The 23531-nt window shown below is 31.2% G+C and overlaps 3 protein-coding genes across 3 annotated transcripts in view; 2 read left to right on the forward strand and 1 right to left on the reverse strand.

The window, feature by feature from the left end:
• The window catches only part of LOC115888546 (calmodulin-binding transcription activator 1), a 517884-nt gene that overhangs the window by 155249 nt on the left and 339104 nt on the right, over positions 1-23531 (forward strand). The window lies entirely within an intron of this gene.
• On the forward strand, positions 14530-16931 carry LOC115888549. The gene is made up of 3 exons (XM_030908303.1): positions 14530-14849; positions 14912-15136; positions 16323-16931. The coding sequence occupies exons 1-3, from the start codon at positions 14547-14549 to the stop codon at positions 16926-16928; spliced, it is 1134 nt and encodes a 377-aa protein (XP_030764163.1). The 5' UTR covers positions 14530-14546; the 3' UTR covers positions 16929-16931.
• LOC115888548 (protein ANTAGONIST OF LIKE HETEROCHROMATIN PROTEIN 1-like) lies at positions 15135-17850 on the reverse strand. The gene is made up of 2 exons (XM_030908302.1): positions 17023-17850; positions 15135-16082 (listed from the first exon to the last, which is right to left on the reverse strand). Exons 1-2 carry the CDS (start codon positions 17452-17454, stop codon positions 15267-15269), a joined length of 1248 nt encoding a protein of 415 aa, XP_030764162.1. The 5' UTR covers positions 17455-17850; the 3' UTR covers positions 15135-15266.

The raw sequence follows: 23531 nt of genomic DNA on the forward strand, positions 1-23531 counted from the left end.
TTAATTTTAAACAAAAAACGCTGTTTTTTATCCGAAATATAATACCGTCAAACTCTCCAAATACCGGCGTACGCGTTAAACATTATTATGTAGAGCACGTTTCGCCGGCTTGTTTTATTTTAAAATTATATTTGACTTTTTTGCCGCTCGTTTTTTACCATTCCTGACGTGAATTATTCGGCCCTGTTCGGCCCGAAATTTATGAGAACAGACCACTTTCTTTGCGGCGACATTGTGGTGGAGGGAAAGTTCAATTTATGCAGTTCCCTTTTTTATCGCCGTCTCGGAGTTCACTATGGACGATTCGGTTTTATTTCTTCAAGTACCAGAGTTTTTCCTAAGATAAAAATGGGTTTATTTTTAACATTTATATTGGTTTAAATGTTTATTGTTTATTTATTTAGTTTCGATTACTCAGTATTCAGTTACAATTTAACACATTTTTTGGACTTTAATTTCTTAAAAATTCCATAAAATGGCCATCGATGGTCGATTTTTTCCCTTACACTTCAAATATTATACTGAGGGCTGTCTAAAGGTTCGTCTTGGGTCGAGATTTCCGTATGTAAGAAGAGTACAATGCGTGTATAATGTACTGAACAAAGAGAGAACAGTAGAAACGTTCCCAAACGTATGAAATAAACCGAGAAACTGTTGCTAAGGGACGTGGAAAGGGATATAGCAGATTCCAACCACTACCATATCAGTACTTAAAATTCTAGGGAAGAGTATACATTATGCGTTCAGCTTCACGATTTAATTGCGTCTCGTGATACTTTATTAAATTTGTTTATTTATTAACGAGTCGTTGTAATTTTCCCTATAGCTTGTAAATTTTTAAGTGCAAGTTAGAAACACTTGCACTTTTGCTAAAAATAAGTGGAATTGAGTTGTTGTTCGACAGTGGTCGCGTTATTAGCACTTTGAATTCAAAAATCGATATCTCGAATACCTTTAGAAATAACTGATTGTAGTTTTTTTCAAAGACTTTCTTAATATTTCTGCTATATTTTCTTCGTAGAAGTATATGAAAGTCTTTATAAATGAAAAAGTTACACAATTGTTGAGAATTGCAATGCACTAAAAGCGAATGGATGTTTTTTTTTAATTTTGAATGGTAAAAAGCCTTTTTGAATTTTTCCTATTTAAACATTTTGTAAAAGATTTGAACTTCAAAATAAAAAAAAAGTTTCAGTATCTAAAGTGGTTCTTGAGTTATCGCGTGTTATGTGTTAAAATGTTGAGTTTTTAAATTATCGCGATTACTGATGTTTTCTCGTTATAAAAAAATGCTACACCCTAACGATATCCTTATAATTCCATTTCAGATGCTCAGAAACAAATCTAATGATTTTATCTAGTTATCTTTTCGAAAAACAAGTCTTTTAAAAATAAGCGGTTTGCGATCATGATTTTATTTTACTTGATAGGGAAAGGCGTACCGGAGAAATGTGGCAACGCGGCAACAGCACACCGTCGCATTTCTCTCACTCCGGCTTAATAAGATCCCTATGCGATTTACTTCCACACATGTAAGGACTGACCAAAAAATAAGAGTTGCCAGCACGGTATGGTTATATCATATTCTAGTTTATATTTATCGCGAATTATCTGTTCTTTTATGGTTCTTTTATTGAATTTCTCAGAGAATGTTTTGACCAATAGACAAATGTATCTGGAAACTAAGTTAATTATCGTGAATAGTCTCAATATAATATTTTACTCTTTATTATTTGAAAATTAATTTCCGTACATGCGTTTATGTCATAAACATATCATCTTGTAATTGTATATTAAATTTTCCTTAGGCTGGATCTATTACAGTGATTTTGCATACTCTGCCTACCCGTTTAATTTTATGATTATTTATTGCACACAGCATTCAGGATAATGTACGTACCGCGTAATATATCTGTGTTAATAGATTAAAAACGTCAAGCATATGGGAAACCAAAGAAAATTTATTATCAGCGCTAAATCGGAGAGTTTTACGAGATTCCAAATAATATACAATAACGATAAAACTGAGAACGAGATTTGGTATGTTATTATAATACGACATAAATCAGTATTGATTGACGTATTCAATTGGTTTCGTGCATTTCCTGTTTCACTGGAAATGACTACAATTCTTGATTTTTAAATGGTACCCTCGGTATTTTTTTTTACTTTATATGATATAGAAAATGACATTCTGAATAGAATGACATATCATATGTGAACTTTTGACATTTTCGATTTAAAAAATATGATTTTAAATTTTAATCCAGAGTGGTTAAAGATCTCCAAATTGTTTTTTAATCATAACTCAATTTTTTTAAATGGAACTAGGGTGGCTCATCAGCATATTTGGAAAAAGCATTTTTTTTTACATATAGTTTGGCACCACATACTTGCTATGTTGACATATGATATGTCATTCCATTTAGAATGTAATTTTCCATCAAATAAAGTAAAATATACCGAGAGAGAATGCCGTTTTTAATAATAAGAAATATTTATTAACTATACGACTGCTTAAAAATATTATACAATTCAACAATATTATTTAGTAACCTTTTTCTTCCTGGCAGTTGTTGGTTGCGTCATTCTTCATCTGCAACAGTCACATCTGCACAAGACTTTTAAAACTCTCCCTTATCAATTTAATTGTGTTCATTCTTTTGGTTATTATACAGGGTGTTTCAAAACAAATGCGAAAAACTTCAGGGGGTGATTCCTTGTTCAAAATAAAGGGTAGTTTGCTTCATAAACGTTGGGTCAAAAGTCAACCATTAGGGAGATATCGCGGTACAAAGATGGCGGAAAAATAATGTTCTTATTTTTTATCTTGAAAACGAAAAGAGATAGACTAATGAAATTTTATGGCAGCATTACTGTTATGAAAGCACACTTTCTGGTAATTTTTTCACTTTTTTAAAACGAGTGGAAGGGGTTGAAATAAACTACCCCTATCATTCTTGTTAACGAAATTTAAAGAAAAATCTTATCAAACACATGCAAAAAAAATAATTTGGATAGTTTAGTTTGTTTAGAAACTTTTTTATCTCTTGTATTTTTTTTATAAAACTCACCGATTTGATATTAAAAAATAAAATGTAAAGCATTACATGTCAGGACTAAAATATTTTTAGATTAAGAATCTAGTGATAATAATGATAATAATAATAATCTAGATAATAACGTATTGCAGTAGGGTAATGTCAAATAAAACAATATTAGAAACATCCTAAAAAGTGACAGCGGCCGACTAGATTTTTTCCTAAAAAAATTACAGCTGCCCACTAGATTCTTTATCTAAAAATGTTTTTTGTCCTGACATGTAAGGCTTTACATTTTATTTTTTAATTTCAAATCGGTGAGTTTTATCAAAAAAACACAAGAGATAAAAAAGTTTCTAAATAAACTAAACTATCAAAATTATTTTTTTTAGCATGTGTTTGATAAGATTTTTCTCTAAGTTTCATTAACAAGAATGATAGGGGTAGTTTATTTCAACCCCTTCCACTCATTTTAAAAAAGTGAAAAAATTACCAGAAAGTATATTTTCATAACAGTAATGCTTCCGTAAAAAAAATAAAAACATTATTTTTCCGCCATCTTTGTACCGCGATATCTCCCTAATGGTTGACTTTTGACCCAACGTTTATAAAGCAAACTACCCTTTATTTTGAACAAGGAATCACCCCCTGAAGTTTTTCGCATTTGTTTTGAAACACCCTGTATATTGTTGTAGTTTCTGTTGTTAGTTTTTGTGAAAGTTTTTTTAAGTCCTCTTGGCTGCTCTGATGTCTGATTTTCTTCTTGTTTCGTAAGTGTGTATTGGTTTGTTAGTTTTTAAAGGAATGTCTGTTTTTATTCATTTATTTTTGATTTTGGGTAGAAGTAATATATTATGATATTTTATTAATTGTCTTCTGTTGTTTTTGTGAAAGTTTTTTTTAAGTTCTCTTGGCTGCTCTGATGTCTGATTTTCTTCTTGTTTCGTAAGTGTGTATTGGTTTGTTAGTTTTTAAAGGAATGTCTGTTTTTATTAATTTATTTTTGATTTTGGGTAGAAGTAATATATTATGATATTTTATTAATTGTCTTCTGTTGTTTTTGGTATACTTCTGTTGTTTTTGTGAAAGTTTTTTTTAAGTTCTCTTGGCTGCTCTGATGTCTGATTTTCTTCTTGTTTCGTAAGTGTGTATTGGTTTGTTAGTTTTTAAAGGAATGTCTGTTTTTATTAATTTATTTTTGATTTTGGGTAGAAGTAATATATTATGATATTTTATTAATTGTCTTCTGTTGTTTTTGGTATACTTCGGTTGTATTAGTTTATCTAGTTTAAATATTATTTTTAGTATTTTATTTGGTGTCTTTGTAGCATGTTTAAGTTTTTTTCTATTATATCGTTTTTTTTATGTGAAAAAATATAAAAACTTTAAGGGGTGAGCAACTTTTGAAAAACACTCGTATATACTTTCGATAAATTTCGTAAAAATATCTAATGTCAAATTAGTTTTAATTTGTTTTGTAAATTTACATGTGTCAGAATTACTATAATTTGTTCTTATTATTGTTTGTTCTTTATATTATGGAAAACATAGATTATACTGATGAAGTATCGTTGCGTTAGTTAATTACTGTTGTTGGAAAAAAAGTAATTTCAAAAAAGTGAAAAAAGGCAAGAAACAAACCGGCCAGAAACAAATGGAATTTAATCCGCTTTCAGCCAGTTAAATTAACAAACGCGGCAACGCTTTAAACGAGTCGAAAACGCGAACAGAATAAGAACAAAGTTGGCCGAGGACTAAAACACACCCTCCACCCCCCGAATCTACAACCCTTCGCCCTTAGAGTAATAAAAAACGCAGCAATCTAGTTTTTGTAGGATATTTGCATATATAGATCATATCAAATCAAGTTTTAGTCAAGTTATTAAGTTTGACCGGCACAGCGTTGCCGACCTTTACATATTTTTTTAATCAAAATATTTTAAGAAACAAAAATGAATTAATTATAAATAGCTAAACAGTTATTATTTACATCAACAAAACTCACCTTCTTAACAGCACTTAAGGGACATAAAGGGCCATTATTACAGCTTTCCCGTTCAAAATATTATAAGGTTGCGATGAGCTTTTTGCGTTGGCTATTAACCTATCTTCTTAACCTACCTTCTAAAAAGAACAATGTTCGACTACAAACTCTGCTAGTATTTTTTTTTAAGTATCACAACACAATTCACTTAAACCAAAAGCTCGTAATACAAAACTAAAGTTTCTAATAATAACAATAGCTCCCGTATATAGCGTGTAACGCCTTGGGAGTAGCAAGGTACAGCTTGCTATACTAGAGCCGTTCGGTATACAAGGAAGGTAGTGTGGCTAGCACTACGCTTCATCAACCGCCTATTATTACCTCAGGATTGTGAATCCCAAGTACTCATTTAAGGCTGAGTCGACCTAGGTACCCAAACTATTTTTATTTTAATAAAAATAGTCGGCTGATGAAATGCCGGGTGTGGGAATCGAACCCACACCTTGAGATTGGTAGACGAAAGCCTGTACCTCTACGCCACCGGGCACCTTCAACTAAACAAACTAAAGTTTCTAAACGAATCAAAATGACAGGAAATAAATAAATGTGGCATCTTAACATCTTTTACAGCAGAGCTACCACCTGAATCCCCAGCGGGAAATTTAAATTCCAGTTAGACAGCCCGGCGCACAGAAGTCATTTCAATTTTTTTAGGAATTAATAAATCCGGTAAATGATAGAGATAAACAATTGTGATTGATTAACATTTTATTTTAAGATGAAACTTTTGTTAACAACATTCTGAGAATTTGAATAATGAATTGAATAACAAGACAAGTGACATCCGTCTAAAAAGACAGTGATTTAGAGTGACAATTTGATTATGTAAAATTTAAGGAATCGAAAAAATAAGGTATCAAAAAATCTAAAATTGATGTTGTATTTCATTGTTAATAAACCAAAGACATGCTTAAACAACAATTTTTTTTTTATCTCAATATAGGTTGCCTAGGCACAACGTCATAGTTGCTTTTGTCTTAGGTTGTTTACTTTATCGGTTTTGTGATGCTTATTTTTGAATTTTTAAAGTTGTAATTTGCATAATTAGGCACTGATTTTTGAGTCTAAGTTGGTGTTTTTAGTTATTTTGGGGTAAGTTCATAATATATTTGCGCCCCGTGTATAATAGAAAAAAGGGTTTCTTTTAAAAGTTTCGTAAAAATTATTTTTCTTTCGTAAGACTGGATTTTGTAACTTGGCAAATCCAGGATTTATTTATATTTTTTTTTCGAAAGACGTTTTTATTATGAGTAATCCTTTTATCTAAAAAGACATTCCAAAATTAGCTGCCAAGAAGTACCAAGAACTTGAAAAATGATTTGTTTAGAGACAATGTCAATAAGTAAAAAAACGTTTTCTGTTTGGTAAGAAGGCAGTCCATTTGAAAAGAAAAATACACATATCTTAAAATATGTTTTGAACACAATCTATGTGGTAAAATGCGAGGTCGACCTAAAATATATTTTTTAACATTGAAAATGTTTCTGTTATCCTATATAAGGGAACCCAAATCGAATTAAAATGCTACATTTGCCACCCCATGACGTCATATATACAAGGATATAGGAAATCTCGGCGCAGCGGCGGCAGTCGGCCAGCGCGCGCAAAAACCATTACATCGCTAATTGTTTATTGATATATCTTTATTAGTTTAAAAGCAAAAAATATGGGGTTTGCTTTGATACCTTGTCAAGACATAAGCGAAACTTTTAAATTGGTTCTTTTTTTCATTTAGGCCTTCGTTTTTCGTTAAATGAAAGTTATATTAAAAAAAATCTATTTTTAAACCAAATTTTCGCATGATTGAAATGATTATTCATGTTTAAAGTTTTTTTTGGTCATAAGCGCTAATGGAAATGTTTTTTCGTAAATAATTATAAAAAATTACTCCCTACGAAGACTTTATTGTATACTGGATCAAAAAATAAGTATTTGTTTTCTCTATACGGTGGTATTAATATATCGATTGTATGTATTAATATATCGATGTACTACTTTCGGAATAAGGGTCCCCATATCATGTACTGTACTTCCATCCCTGAAAAATTCAGCTTGTGACACCGAAGTGAGAGGTAACGTCAAAATAAGCTTTAATCTACCTACATCATAAGTAGGTGTAGGTACACTAGGTATATTCTACCTAGACAGTAGCTGAACTAGTTGACAGTAGTAATTAATTTGTTATTCGATAAGTAGTTGTCATTATATAAGTTTAATCATCTTATACCTCCTATAACGGTAGGTTTTGGATTTTTCCTGATTGGTTTGTTAAACAAAAATATACTGGGCATATAAATGTCTGTTACAGGTTAATTCGTTAAAGAAATATGTTACACACATATTATTTTAATAATAATAGTATAATAGTAATGGCTATATTATGTTATAACACATACATATGTATTGAATGTACTTATTTTAACCAATGCATTGTTTTGTTTTTTTAATCTCACAAATAAGAAATGTTTTATAGTTTTTATTATAAAAAACAGTGATTATACAATTTATTTACACCCCTTACACTGTTTTCTGTAAGGGGTGTAACCAGGAGTATATTTCGTAACCTCTTACGATATAAGAGGGCACAAAGTGTTTTATTACTTAATGCTTAAAATTTAATAATATATTTGTACATAAAATAAAATAGACTAGAAAGTCAATTAATTAATATTGACGTAATTACTAAATAAGTACAAGATTTTTTTTCTAATTATTTTAGTGTATTTTTAGTCACCTAATTATAAAGGAGAGATATCCAACCATTGCATTATTTTACTCACAAATAAATGTTTTATGGTTTTTATTATAAAACAACGATTAATTTATTATACACCCCTTAACCCAAACACTCCAAGGAGGATATTTCGTGACCCCTTATTTAAAGTGGACAAGCTTTATTAGTCAATGTTTTAATTACCCAGCGTCTTTAATAAAAATCTAATGTAATTTTTCATAGAAATGATCTGACATAAAAAGCAAATTTTATCAAAAAACTTTTTGATTATCTACAAGGAGTAAACCGCTGACAAATGTCTGTATACTAATGCCAAAGTAATGCCAAAAATACAAATTAAATACCAAAATTTCTCATATAATGCCCCACTAATGCCAAGCTGATTCCAATATAATACCACTAATACCACGAATAATATGTAACACATTTGTTTCACGAATTAACCTGTAACAATACTGGTAGGTACGTGCACAGATTTTTTCCTAGGTAACTTAAAAGTCGTTAAAAAGTCTAATTATATTTAAAGAAGATATAATTCCAACAAATTACATTATAAGGCCAATAATGCACAAGTAATACCATTAAAATTTTAGCGTTTTTAACTTGTGTAACATATTTCTTTAACGAATTAACCTGTAACAATAGTGGTAGGTACGCGCACAGATTTTTTCGCTAGGTAACTTATTAAGTCGTTAAACAGGCCTATAAAAGCTATAACAACATAGGTAACTAATATTTATAATTTAATTCGAGTTTTAATCTCAAATAATAAATGTTTTTACTGGTGTATTTCTGAAGTGTTCATTATTAAAAGTAGATATTCTTCAAGTTATGCGAAGTAATAAGTAATGTTTCCGGTGAGACCGCGTATATGTCACCGGATTCTGGTTAGTATAAAGACTTTTTCTATAGAAAGAGTTTTTTCTATATTTTCCTTTCAAAATAAGACTAATTTCTTCTTATTCTTTTAAATATTACAGTGTTTCTTTTTCCTAAAATGTTATACTTAATTTTCGCTTAAAATTAAAAAATCACAAATGGAGGAAAATATACGTTATTGAATAAAGTTTATACAAATCACTTTACCATAACAAAAAAGTAAAAACATGTCATGGCGGAAGATATTCAGGTGGCATTTCACACATTTATCTATTAAAATCGAGATTAAAATAATAAACTTGCGTAACATGTTATACACGAGATAGAAAGTTTCAGAATCGATTAATACGCAATACGCTACGCAGTCAACTTATTCCTATGCGCGGATGAGCGTCTTCAAGACTCTTCCTTCGGCCAGGGTCACGACGCCGCCGAAGAGGAATCGGCCTACGTTTGGCTAAACAGGCTGGACACGGTGGAGTACGATATTGGCGAGTCTGAATATTTATAAAAATTTGCAAAGTAAATATGTTGGAAAAATAATTAGTCCATACATATATAAAAGCTCAAAGGGTTTTTTTGTTGCATCCATCCCGCCGAAAGCGCTTTACCAATCTTGATGATTCTTTTTTTAAATGAAAGGTATATATGTGTAGATTTGTTATGAAGTATTTTTATAGTGCTTAATGGCTATTTCTTTGTGTAAAACGACTAAATACTAAAACATACCTGAAAACACCTACACACAATACCTCCAGAAATAAATTAGTTGTCATTGTCAGTGGTGTGTCAGTTAGATTATATATTACGTTTTTAGATATTTTAGAGTGAGTTGATGCCGCCAGCTTTAGATACATAAATATTAGCACAAAGGTTCGTTTAAACGACATTAGTGAATTAGCTACACAAAGCGATTTTAGGAAATTCATCCTCTTAGAGAGTAAAATTATCTCGGAACAGTTTGTTGTATGAAAATTCCTTACTATTTCGTCTAGAAGAATGAAATCCTACAAAAAGAATTAGAAGAAATTTTTGAAATTCATCAACCAAATGGGTAAAGTTAGTAAAAATTTATATAAAACTTGGTGACGTCTGGATTATACACATAAAAATTGGCACAAAGGTAAAGCGAATTTATGAAATTTATACCCTTAGGGAGTAAAATAGGGAATGAAAGTTTGCTGTACGAAAATGCAATACTATAACATTATAAACCAGACAGTATAAAATTTTATACAAGGGTTTATTTAGTGACATCATAAGGAAATATATCTTCCTCAATTATCCTTCAAAGAATAAAAAATAACCTATAAAGAGAGTATTAGTGCTCTTAATAAATAAAAAAAAGATGAAAAATAAAAAACATCTATATGTTCACTAGCTCTCTATAAAGAAGTAAAAAATCATTTAAATCAATGCATAAACGATTCGAGGTGTAACGCGAACGTAGTTGCGAGAAAAAGCTAGTAATTTATTAAATTATTTTATTTAACTCATTAATTTTCATTGAAAAGGAATTTTTGTAATTCGCCACTATATTAGTTAAAAACTAAGAAACTCATATCAAATTTAAGTTTTGCGATTTTGACTTATACTTTTTATAAAATCTGAACACATTTTAAAAGAAAAAAAGTTTTTGACAATATTTGTGTAGATTGACTACAAGTTGTATAACATAAATTTCTACGACCGGTCTACCTAATGGTCTGCAGCATCGCCTTGTGGTGCAAACATGGGCCTGTTAATCTGTGACGTGACGCACAACAGCCAAGAAAAACAGAAGCGTGGCTAAGAATTTAGTAATTTAAAAAAAAAAGTCTTTTAGATACAGTAGTAGGTATTAAAAAGTTTTGTGTTTAAATGGGGTTTGCCTTTAACAGTTAAAAAATTATATGGTAAAGTGTAATTTTCTGTAAGAATTCTTTTTTTTGCTTGCTTGTTTTACGGATAGGTGCGATCGCATAATTATTATTGATAATGTTTTATTTAATTTTAACATTACTACTTTTTCAGTGAATCTTTAAATCTGTTGTTTTTTGTTAAGTTCGTTATTTAAACATATGTATGTAATACACTCATATTAACACTAATCATATTTTTACGTTTTTATTCATCATTTTCAATGCCCCCCCGGTTGCATCTTTGTAAAGGACTGTGAATTTTTTATTTTAATTTTTTACTTTTTTTCGGAAAATTTAAAAAGTTATGACGTTTAAAACATACATTCATATGAAGTTTTTGTTCTTAAAATGGGTCTAAGAATCACCTCCTAAATACTAGCATATATTAGTGACTTATTTAAACAAACACCCTGTATAAAAGTACGATTATTTTATTTTACTTATATAATCTACATCACTTTCCGACCATCATTCAAAAAATATACGTTTCAACTTTCCAAAACATGTATTTTTTGAACATGTATTTATTACCACCTAATTCTGCAATAATGACCTCTGTGCGGCGCCAAATATGTCGATGGTTGGCAACAATGAATTTGATAATCGCGGCCTCGATGACGTAACTTATAGTGTATTTGGTATCGCTTATATCTTGTTCATTTACTCCACATTATAAAATTTTATTTTTCTATTCTATTTGATAATCTGAGTAAATAATACACCCCTATCCAGCATAATTTATAGCCTTTATTTTTCGCTGGCCCACTTTTTTCATAGCCCCAGAGTATAAAAGGGGGCAGCAACGCCACCATCGTCGATATCTGTTCTTTTGTTTATCTTAGCTGCGCCGGCTTTGATCTTTATTGTGTGCACTTTTCTTGTGCCGTTTGTTATGGCATTGCCGCTCCGCTTCGCGGGGGGTTCGAGATATTGTGTTTCGTCCGAAGAAGAGATTTCGCAAAAATAGAAAATGATTTGCAAAAGAGATCGGATTGTTTTGAGTGCCGGATCGCAATGTGAAGAGATTCGGAAATCTAGACTGAAAAAACCAATGTTTTGATTTGAATAAAGCGAGAGTTTGAATTCCAGTAAATAAATATCGCTTTGAAAGTAGCGCAACAAATGTTTATTTGAAATTATTAAAAATGGTTATGTTGAATCTTTCAAAAAAATATTAAGGAAGGACACCTTCCTTAATATGATGATATGACAACGTTAACCTTACCTAAACATTCAATCCCAACTTTCACGATAACAATTGCATCAGATGATGATGAATGCTTTACGACTGAAGAAAGCATAAGTTTAATGAAAGAAATGGAGGAGGCATTGTCTGGAGCATTAGTGTGGGAGTGAAGAAGAACTTTAATATTTTAAAGTTTACCTTTTATTTCCAAAGAAAACACTTTTTTGGAGATCTCTTTATTCCATGTTTTCTTTGAAAACAAATGGGACTTAGTTTAGTTACTCAGTGTGATATAGCTGTGTTTTGTTTCATTTTTTTAAAAATGTTATTATTTTATTTTAAAAGTATACCTAAGCTATGCCTTTAAGTTCATTTAGGTATCAGAATTTATTATTTTTTGTTTTGTATTTAGTTATATATGGCTGTAAACGTAGAACCACTAAGACTGATTTTTGTTTAAGTTTGTTTGTATTTGTTAATATATCTTTATCTATACTTGCCTAGCGATTTTTTTTTGCATTTAAGGTAAATGACCATAAATGACCGTAAATGACAATGCCATGTCACAAAAAATAAATGACCGTCATTTTAATAAGAACCTCTAATGCACACAAAACAAATTATTGGTTAGTAGCAGTTCGTAGTAGTCAGAGTTAAAGATGTAGAGAATTGTCGTTTTTTAATAAAAATTAAAAAAACATTATAAAATTATACGTCTAGAATAGTGTACACACAATATTTTTTTGTTTAAAACCAAAGAAAATTGGTATTAAAATATTTAATTTTTAGTCAAATATTACAAACTGTTTCATAAAAAATGAGGAAGTACGAAAATTATTAGTAAAAGACCCTTAAATGCTACATTGTTTCGAAATTGTTGTCCAAAGCTACTACAAAATGTTTTCCGCTGATCCAAATTAAGGTATAACATCCGTACTTAGCGGTTAAACGCGTTGTTGCCGGTTGTCTGATATAATAACGGCGGGACAATGAGCGAATTTCACAGCTCATATCAGCCAATCAACAGCCAACAGTAAGGGAACTGTGCCAATAAAGGGTTCTATTCTACATATTCCACCGTTTACGCCCATTGAATATATATTCGGCTTAATTTCCTTAATAAGTTTTTGTTATTAACTCGGGCGTTTACGCTTAGGATCGTGCGATGTCGCCGTTAAAGTTAATGGGAGTATTTCGGAGTTTTCTCTTTCGTCCTCTGGGTTTTGTCATGTTTTTGACTCAGTCTTAACGAATGAAATTCTAGGGTAGATTACTTAGTCGTGAATTAAGTTAAGGATATATTCTAGTTAATATATTTCTGTATATTTCTAAGTTTCATTAAAAACTTTATGTTATTAGTTATTAAGCAAGCCTAATACATTGGTTTGTCAGCATCAGGATGATGCTCTCTTTCTTGGCGATTTCTACGATGTTCTCTATGGGATTTTCGGAAACTACTGAAGCTAGAGAGTCAAATACGGAAAGAATTTCAGTTTTGTGGGGACAAACATATACCCGTTTCGGATTTTTGAAAAAGTTTATGGCTTACTAGATATAAAAAAAGCAAATTTCGACTATTTTAAGAGAATGCTCCATAATTCCATTATCTATTTTGGACAAAAAGTTTTCAGATAAAAGTTATATATAATCACATTCCTAATGAGACTGTGTTCTCCGTTTTTTTAAAGCCTGTCATTTTTACAATTTAGTCGCAATAAAATATGTTTGTTTGGATGTGACAGTTTGTCATCTCTGAGAGCAACGACGATTGAACTTGTTTCCATGATTAACTAAGTGAATTAAAAAAAATATAAGAATTGACTATAACTCAGTAATTTTTATCAGGCTTATATCGCTGAAAAGTTTAAAATGGTGCTTTTTATGAAGTCATGTGCCATCTATGGTTTCCATTTAAAAAAAAACATATGTTTGTGGCATAGTCAAAAATGGCAGGCTTTAGAAAAAAACAGAGAAAGCAATCTCATTAAGGATGTGATTATCTAAAACATTTATCTTCTGAAAACTTTTTGTCTAAAATAGATTAATAAGAATAGAAATTTTAAGAAAAACCTGTATTTAAAAGAATTGTTTGCACTATGTGCGCATATTTGTAGTGAACCTTCTTACTAACAGCTATTAAATTGAAGGATTTGAAGGACATGTTTGAAAAAGTGACATATAATGCTGTTTTAATATAAATGTTATTTTCAATTTATTTCTGTAATCTGTACATTTTTTGTTTCCTCAATTAATAGCCTGCATATTATTTTGATATTATGCTTTAATGAAAATATAGAATAAACAAAATGTATTACATATTAGTTTTAAGAGTAACCAAACTTGTAACAAATAACAAATAGATTTCAAAACTAGAAAGTTATTATCTACTTCGAATAATAACAACCTTATATATTTCTATAAACTTGGCGTTATATATAAATTATTTTCGATATATTTTTAGGTACCCATACACCAGCGTTCTTTCCTGCAGGAATGTCTAATCCAGCTGGAAAGAACGCCAGTTAGTGGGTATATGCACGACACATGCACCTTCCGTCTTTCTTGTCAGGATGTACTGGCGTTCCAGCCCGACAAGATAAAACGTGTAAAAAATTTGTATTAGTGGTTTGGGGTCATTTCATTTGAGAGGTGATATCCGTGTGTTGTTTCCTGTTAGGAAAGTCCTGTTGTTAAAACGCCAGGTAGTTTGTTTAAGTCTTAAATATTTATTAGCTAGTTAGTGTTTTACGAATTAATTACGATGGATTTGATAGAAGAAGAAATCGACACCCAAATGCAGTCTTTTGTCGATATAGAAGATGAAAAAAGTGACTTGCGAATGGTCCCAAAAGGAATTTTAAAACAATTCATAGACACATACCGGGCTCACCCTGCCCTATGGCAGGTTAAAAATAAAGAGTTGTACACCAACAGAAATTTAAAGAATCGGGGATATTTGGAGTTGGTTAAAATGTGGAAGAAGTTCGACCCTGAAGCAAACCAGAAAATGGTTAAATCTAAAATTCAATCTTTGAGGGGGTCTTTTCGAAAAGAGTTAAAAAAGGTAATTAATGATATTTTAAATTGATTAGGCAGTGATTATTATATTATCTATATATTTTTTAGGTCGAAAAGTCAAAGCGATCTGGAACGGGTGTTGATGAAATATATAAAAGCACACTATGGTATTTTAAGTACATGATGTTTTTAACTGATCATGAATTGCCCTCGGAAAGTATTGACAATATTGATGACCCTTCTCCGTCAACCAGTATTATAAACAGTACTCAACAAATTTCTGAAACAGTGGAGGACATAAGCGATAGTGAATCTGTTAAGCACAGTGTTGAGGTAAACTTTATAATGATACCTATAAAGGAAAAATTAATCAATAATTATTATACTTTAAAATTTATTAGAGTACAAACTAAAAATATTATTTTAAATTAAAGTTAAATTTTAATTAATATTGTAAGCGGAATTATGCTTTGCCCTTCTCAATCATGTTTTCTTGCCAAGTCACACTACCATTTCCATTAAAAAAATCCAGGTATTCTTGTCGAGTTTGTTTTGCCTCCACCAAAACATTAGTTTGCTTCTTTTTTTCAAATCCATACAATTCAACGGCATTATTACGCCATTCCCCATCTATTTTTATATCATGTGTGATTTTGTTTTCACTGTCTACTGTTTTTCTGTTAAAATATGATTTACTTTTACGACATAAAAAATTATGCAAAACGCATATTGCTATTATAATATCTTTGGCGTTTTCAGGCTGTACAGTAATAGCAGTGTGCAATATTCTAAATCTTGCGGTAATTAATCCAAAACTATTTTCAACGACATTTCTAGCCCTCGATAAGCGATAGTTAAAAATTCTTTTTTTATATGTAAGTTCAGATTGACTAAACGGTCTGAGTATATGTTTTTGCAGAGCAAATGCCTCGTCCCCCAAAAATACATAATTCATTTGTTCTATGTTTTCTTCCTTGAGAGGTAAATGCAGTTGATTATTTCTGAGGTATTGGTAGAATTTGGTATACTCTAAAATAGCCCCATCAGAGTTTCTTCCGTTTTTGCCCACATCTACATATAAAAATTCATAATCGCTGTTTACTAAAGCCATTAAAACAATACTATAGAACTTTTTATAATTGTAGTAAAATGCGCCTGTTTTAGCTGGACATGTTATTCTTATGTGTTTTCCATCGATAGCTCCACCGCAGTTAGGGAACTGCCAACGAGAGTTAAATCTTTCTCCAATATCCATCCATTCTTGGACAGTCTTGGGAAACTAAAACAAAAAAAACCGCGGTATAATATTTAGTGCTTCGGAGGGTACCTATGTAAAAACGGCGGTATAGACTTTGACTTTTGGGCTTGTTATAGGGTACAAATAAATTTTAATATAGGAAACAATAATATATTAAAAAATTTCGAACCAATTTAAATCTCACAATTATACCTGTACCTACCTACACTGTAATGCCAAAAATTTTAATAATTCTATTATTAAAAAATAAATAATTTTTAGGCTGAAACAACGCAGGTCCGTTCCCCAGTCCCTAAGAAGAGAAGATACCAAAATATTGACCATAATAATATAAATCCACAAAAAAGACAAAAAATAAGTGAAGAACGCCAAAAAAAAATGTTTATGGCACAATGCACTGAAGCATTAACTACAAAAGTAACAGAGACTGATGCCTTAGCTCAATATCTATCCTTAAAAATACAAAATGTTTCGAACCCTGAACAGAAAATGTACGCAGAAGTCTTACTCACTAAAGTCATTAATAAGGCAATACTAAATAAGCTGACTGAAGCTACGGATTTAACAGAAATAAATATGAATCTCGTGCAAGAACCAAATTATTATACATATCATCCTCCTGCGGCATCGTCATCGTCATCTCGTTCAAACACAACACATTACACACTAACGCCTTTGAACTCTCCCGACCCCTTAACAGTACAGTACACACAAAGTACTTTACAAGCAAACAGTGCCCCACAAGGAGTCAATACCTCACAAGAACATAGTGCCCCTCAAGAACACAATGCCTTCCAAGAATCATACGATAATAATAATGGAGGCCCGGAAATAATGTTGTATGCCGATATTCAAAAACAAGTGTAATTTTTTTTTCAATAATCTTTATACTTTGTTAAGAGTTTTTTTTTGTAAATTTCTGTGTAATAAAACTTTGTACATATTTATTTGTTTGACTTACTTTTAAATAATCTTTCTGCAAAACCTGGTAAATTACTTTGCATGTCTCTGGAATTATGCGACCAAGAGCTTGTGGAGAAATTCCAGTACTAAACTTCAAGCATTCATAACTTCTTCCGGTGGCCAAATATCTCAAAGTTGCAACAAGGCGCTCTTCAGGTGAAATACTCTGCCTCATTACCGTATCTTCTTTTTGTATGTATGGACTAACTAATTTTAACAGTTCATCAAATGTGTTAGGATCCATTCTTAAATAATTTTGGAAATCGGTAGGCTCACTTGTCCGTAATTCTCGTAACAGATTCATATCGCTGTACATTTTCCGTTTCTGAAGCCACTTCTTTGACCACATGCGGCGCTTCTGCTTTTTCTTAAACAAAACTTCAGTTGCAATACCAAATGCAGCAATTGCAATTATTCTTTTAGGTTTCATCTTAATATTAATAGTTTAATAATAATAAAAATAAATATTAATATTATTATTCAAAGCACACCACTTGTTTACTTGTATTGCACAACAAAAATTTTATAAAAGTCAAATCTCTCGATCCTTAGTAAAATGATCGTCTAGCGGGAAAATTTTAATAATCGTGTCACATTTACAGTATAACAAACTAAATCCTTTAAAAACTGCAACGAAAGGTATTTTGTGTTAGTGGGCTTTGCAAGGAATATAACTCCTTCAAAAAAGAACAGGCCAGTCTTACAGTAAAAACTGACAGGAAATTCAACAAGATTGCGTTTGTGTTAGTGGGATTGGACATTAGTTCTTTCCTTTCAATTTTTTGACAAGAAAGAACGCATAAGGAAAGAATTACAGGAAAGAACGCTGGTGTATGGGTACCTATATCAAACTATCATCGAATCAATAAATAAAATATCTAAATGGTTCCCTCTTTCAAATTCTGTTCTACAAACACCATAAACTATAGAACAAAAATTGTAAATTCCACTATTTACAGGAAATTTATTAAAGCCGTGTAGTTTTCGATTTTTTTCATCAACACGTAATTTATATCTCGTGATAATCCAGTAAAGCACCGTAAAATATACCAAATGTTTATTTGAACTAGCCCGATATGATTCTTAGCAGTAGATAAATTATTCCGTATATTTTGATAGGAAAATAAATTGTTCGGGTTATGTTTCGTAGGTGTTACGCGGCGTGATGTATCTATTTTGAAAACTGGCTGCTTATTTTTGAAGCCATAGGTGAGATGATAAATGGTGGCGTATGATCTTAATAATGAATAAATACAATCAAGCGGGTGGTTAAATCACATGTCCTACTTTAGTTAATGAATTCATGTAATTTTTTCCATAGCAACTCTTAAAATTGCCTTATATCTATCAAAAATAGTAGATAAAATAGCACTTTAACCCGCAAGGGTAGATTAAATGATACTTTAACAGCGAGGATAGGTTAAAAACTTTATTTCTTCTCGCACGATTTTTAATTGCTTCCATTTTTGAAAATTTTTGTATTCCTTTTCATAAGTTATTCAGGATTTAAATGGAAGTAGTTTGGATATGGCGTTTGTCGCCTCAGCCTGAATATCTGTTGGGAATTTACTTATTTCGTTTTGAGCCATTTCTGGTTCCAATTCAATCAGCAATCGACACGAAAGAGAATTAAAAAATTTTGACTCAAAACTGACAACTAAAGAGACGTTTATTTATTTGTCAAATTACATAGAAACCAACGCCAACTCAGCACAATATTTTTTCTACTGGTAATAAATTCCTTGAAATAATAATTTCTGAATATTTTTTAAAACGTAATTCGCTATGGAAAAAAATATTGTTTTATACACGACGATAAAATACCATTTTATCGTCTTGTATAAAAAAATTACTATTTATTTACGTCAGTAAATATTATTGTAATTAATTTGTTGTTGAGTATAAAAGATTTTGTCATCCCAAGTAGCATTTTTGGACACATTTTAGGTAATGTTTCTAATAATTGTTTTTGTGTTTTGTGACACAAAATAGAAACGGTATGCCACAAATACGAAACATTTTCGAAATCTAAATATTTTATATGGGTTTATTACATATTTTTCCAATGTGGCGGCACTAGCCGTTTCCTGAAATGTTTCGATGCGGAATCAAAACTTTTAGAGGAAATGTTTCGAAACATTTTTGGCAATTTGTGTCCAATATGTTTCCGTTTTAAGCAGCCATTGTTTCTAAATGTGAGAAAACAAAATACCAAACTAAAATAGTCTCTGTCTCTGTGCGGATTTCAAAATGAAAACAACGTTAACAATGTCGACCTCCGCCATAATTTGTTTGTCTTAAGATCTTTTAGGTTTTCACGCACAAAAAATGTCTGGCAAAAGCAAATTCATCGTTTAATGATTCTATATATCATTATTTGTTGCTACAAAATATTTTTGTTTGAAATATAGATTTTTATTTTTATTTGTATATCATGATTCTGAAAGTAAAAATATATAAATCAATGTAAGTAGAACGCGTTCTTATGAGTTTAAAAGCTCAACAGCCGATAAAAACATATAGGTATCTTTAGTTAAAAACGCTATCACTAACCAACATGCGGAATTTGAATTTATTATTTTATAAAATTGACATGGAGTGGGACACAAAAAATCATTATATCACATTTGTGTCTAAAAAGAGAGAAACTCGTGTTTTGAAAATGAATCGACAATAAATGGAAACCTTGTTTCCAAAATGTTTCGATTTGGCTTTATCTGTGTAGAAATTTCGAACTAGTCACCTGTCAACAACGCCAATCAAAACTCGTGGTCAAAATAATTAAAACACACATTTTTATTTACTTATTATATTGACAGAATATCAAATAAATTATGGAAACTTTTCAGACACTAAACGGGTACGAAATCTGGTAATGGGACCCACATCTGTTTCTTAAAAGTTTCGAGAAATGTGTGACATTAAGATCTTCATTGTTATAGCTTATGTAGCGAAACCATATTTTGGTAAAATGTTTCGAAACAAAAAGCGATTTATGTTACAAAAACATATAAATGTATCGAAACTGTTTCGCAATGTTTCTTAGAAAAGATTTTGTGTCTAAAACTGTTACTGGGAATATATATTTGAATTAGTACAAAACCATACGATTGAAAATTACTAGTTCACTATCTCTCTAATCACTATTTCTATTAAATCTTAAAACAATTCCGATGTCAATCTCTCAAACGGATATTAAAAGGGTCACATGCTTTCTGTCCTTCCCTTTTTGCGAGTCAAGCTGCGCATCGCTTCCATAAATACTCATTTGCTTGGAAGTGCGTCTCCGCGGACAACCGTTCCATCGGGACCCGTCTCCCGAGCCCCAGCTGCTCCTCTCCGACTCCTCAATAATTCAACCGGTTGATTTCTGGACCCATCTGATGTCTCCTGCCGCTCGCGTACATCTTTTATGCCCGTACATCATCCCGAGTTTTTTCTGCTGGCAGCCGTTTGTGAAATACGACGTTTTTTCGGTTATAAACACTGTATTTTTATGGGAGCGGCGTGGGATAAGGAGTGAGTCTGTAAATATTCAGTGTATCTAAATATTTGATTGGATAAGAAGAACGAAACATATGGGGGTCTTTAAAATAATAATATTTACGTGTCTGGTAAAGTTGTGTCTATTTTTTGTGTGCAAGTCAGTTATAGTTTTGTGCTATATTTTTTATTTCCAGTTTTAAAACCTTATTGACCTTCCAAATGCTATTTTGTTGGGTGGTTCTTGTGTTGTATTTTCTAATTGGTTCCAGGTGGGACCCTTCACTGTGGCCGCAAGGGTCTATTGTGGTTCAGTTTTACAAACTTTAGAATTCCCCCTTAAGGCCCAATTTTAATATTGATTTTTTATACCGGGTGCGTCTCGAAAGTGGTCCACCCCTATAACTTTTTATTTTTTTGGTATGTTAGTATATGACATAAATCAGGATTGATTGACATATTCAATTATTTTCGGTCACTTCTGGTTTTACCGGAAATGACTACAATTTTTGATTTTTAAATGGCACCATCGCTATTTTTTTTTATTTATTCGATAGAAAATGACACTCTGTCATGGTTTATTTGAAATTACAACATGCGATTCATAACGACAATTTGACTTGAAATACCAAATGTGTGGTATCAAATTATTCGTAAAAAATGCTTTTTTCAAATATGCTAACGAGCCACTCTTGTTCCGTTTGAAAAAATTGAGTATGATTCAAAATACGATATGGGCATCTTTTAACCGGCCAGGACAAGACACTAAAAACATTAGACGATCAAATCTATTTTTCCGAGGCTCCTTGATTAAAAATTAGTGTTTTTAACACAGCCATGGCACTCTAGATTGAAATTTAAAATACAATTTGTTTTTTAGTAAATATGTCAAAAGTTGACATATGATAGGTCATTCGCTTCAGAAAGTCATTTTCTATCGAATAAAGTAAAAAAATACGGAGGGTGCCATTTAAAAATCAAAAGTTGTAGTCATTTCCGGTGAAACAGGAAGTGACCGAAAACAATTGAAAACGTCAATCAATCCCAATTTATGTCCTATACTAACATTCCAAATCTCGTTTTTTTATCTGAAAAAATAAAAAAGTTAAAAAGCTTCAAACTTTCTGTATGATTATTTTTAATTTGTTTTTAATTTTTACGTATGTTATGTTCTTTAAAATCAAAGAAGGCGATTGCCATACATTACTAATATCTACAGATGCATGAACAATACATTTATTTTTATCAGATTGTATTAAAAAATTTGTTTTATTTTTTTAGAGGCTTATCTTTAGGGAATATCTTGCTTTAATAAATCCAAATATTTCTGTTTTCTGCTTTTTACATTTCACTTATTCTCCATTTTTATTACGGCAATTAGTTTTATCTTAAGAGTCTTTGTCCTTGCTACGTATTTATACTTTCAAATTTAAAATTAGCTTGGCCATTAAGACGTAGAACGGCTTACTTAAGACTTTTTTTTCTTTTTTCCTTCTATGTTCATAACAGGTCGCCGCTTAAACTGATCTAGATTCGATAAAACGCCTACAAATAGTAGGAAAAAAATCATAAGAATACTAATTAATACTTGTATTTAAGGGCTATACTATTTTTTTATAGCCTGCTGTTATTTTTATGGATATACTATCCAGATAATAGTGAAAACTTATGATTCATTTTAATTTATGTTTAGAGTAAAATGCATTGTGTATTTTTCTTTTAAATAAATTACAGTATTTAAAGGGTTTAAAAATTATAAGAATAGTACTTTGTAGCGTTTTTTTAAACCACTACCACTGCGAACGGCAGCTTTTCATCGGAGAGCAGTCGTGGATAAGGTATTTCACTAGAGAGAAAATTAATCAGTAATAATTAACAAAAGATATATAGATATTGGGCGCCAGGCATGTACAGAGAAAGAAAACACAGTTGTATAATACTTAAAACTAACGACTATATTTATTCATGAGGTTCTTTGCTGATACATGACATTGTAGAGTTATAGTAAATATATAGTGGTTATATGACAAAGAAAGTGGTGGTAAGAGTCGTACTAAATATCAATGAAAACAACTACGATAAAATACAGGACATGTAAAGTTTAAGAGAAAATATGAAATGTAGCATTACTTTAATTAATTTGATATATTCCATATGATGCTAAATCGAAGATGTTACAACCTGTAGATTCTAGAATCTATGTTTGATTATCCATCTATTAAAATAGTGCAATAATATCTATGAAAGTAATACCATTACAAGACGTAATGCAATGAAACCTAAGATCTAAATTATATTTTAAAGATTATATCGACAGGAATGTTCTTAACAATCTAACCACTGAACATAGTCTGTACGATATTACTTAAGATGTACGTTATTGTTTTAGACTGAAAATGTTTTAGATGTTAAATGTAAAACTAGAACTTAAATATACACTTAGCTGTTCTTTTATGTAACCTTGCTTCAAACAGTAGCAGTGTGAGGTGGTCTAGCATCTCTGTACTGTCTGTCGGCGATCCTGTTGGTCAAAACAACAAAAGGGGCCAGATTGAGGACACCCTGAATCCTTACAGTCGTAGCTACTGACTAGGCTTAGAAATGGGAGTGAAGCAGCATGGGACTCAAGCTACATCCACGCTAGCTACATCCACGCACAGAAAAAATCGTTCTTACTGGGGACACTTGTCCACAGGACATCTGTACATAAGAGAATGTCTGTACATAAGGCACTACCCGTACCTTGGACACAGTCCGTACCTTGGACACAGTCCGTACCTTGGACACAGTCCGTACCTTGGACACAGTCCGTACCTTGGACACAGTCCGTATCTTGGACCCTCGAAATACTTCCAAGGGCTCAATAAATAATAAACAACATGTCCTTTCTTCCATGTGACATTCTGGAGGACAAAAGAAAAGGGACGCCAACGTGCCAGCAAAACACAAATACAAGTTGGGACATCCGTAACTCTACCCTGTTGCTTTGAAATAGCAGCTGATTCAGATTATACAGCAAGATTT

The sequence above is a fragment of the Sitophilus oryzae genome, unplaced genomic scaffold (genome assembly GCF_002938485.1).
Source record: "Sitophilus oryzae breed Bouriz unplaced genomic scaffold, Soryzae_2.0 scaffold_801_pilon_pilon, whole genome shotgun sequence".
Lineage (NCBI taxonomy): Eukaryota > Metazoa > Arthropoda > Insecta > Coleoptera > Curculionidae > Sitophilus > Sitophilus oryzae.

What these genes read in the sequence shown, in the direction of transcription:
- LOC115888549 (XM_030908303.1), top strand. Translation starts at nt 14,547, where the DNA reads ATGGATTTGATAGAAGAAGAAATCGACACCCAAATGCAGTCTTTTGTC. An exon ending in TTCGAAAAGAGTTAAAAAAG is followed by an intron (nt 14,850 to 14,911) that starts GTAATTAATGAT and finishes TATATTTTTTAG; the next exon opens with GTCGAAAAGTCAAAGCGATC. An exon ending in CTGTTAAGCACAGTGTTGAG is followed by an intron (nt 15,137 to 16,322) that starts GTAAACTTTATA and finishes AATAATTTTTAG; the next exon opens with GCTGAAACAACGCAGGTCCG.
- LOC115888548 (XM_030908302.1), bottom strand. Translation starts at nt 17,454, where the DNA reads ATGAAACCTAAAAGAATAATTGCAATTGCTGCATTTGGTATTGCAACT. An exon ending in TGCAGAAAGATTATTTAAAA is followed by an intron (nt 16,083 to 17,022) that starts GTAAGTCAAACA and finishes TTTTTGTTTTAG; the next exon opens with TTTCCCAAGACTGTCCAAGA.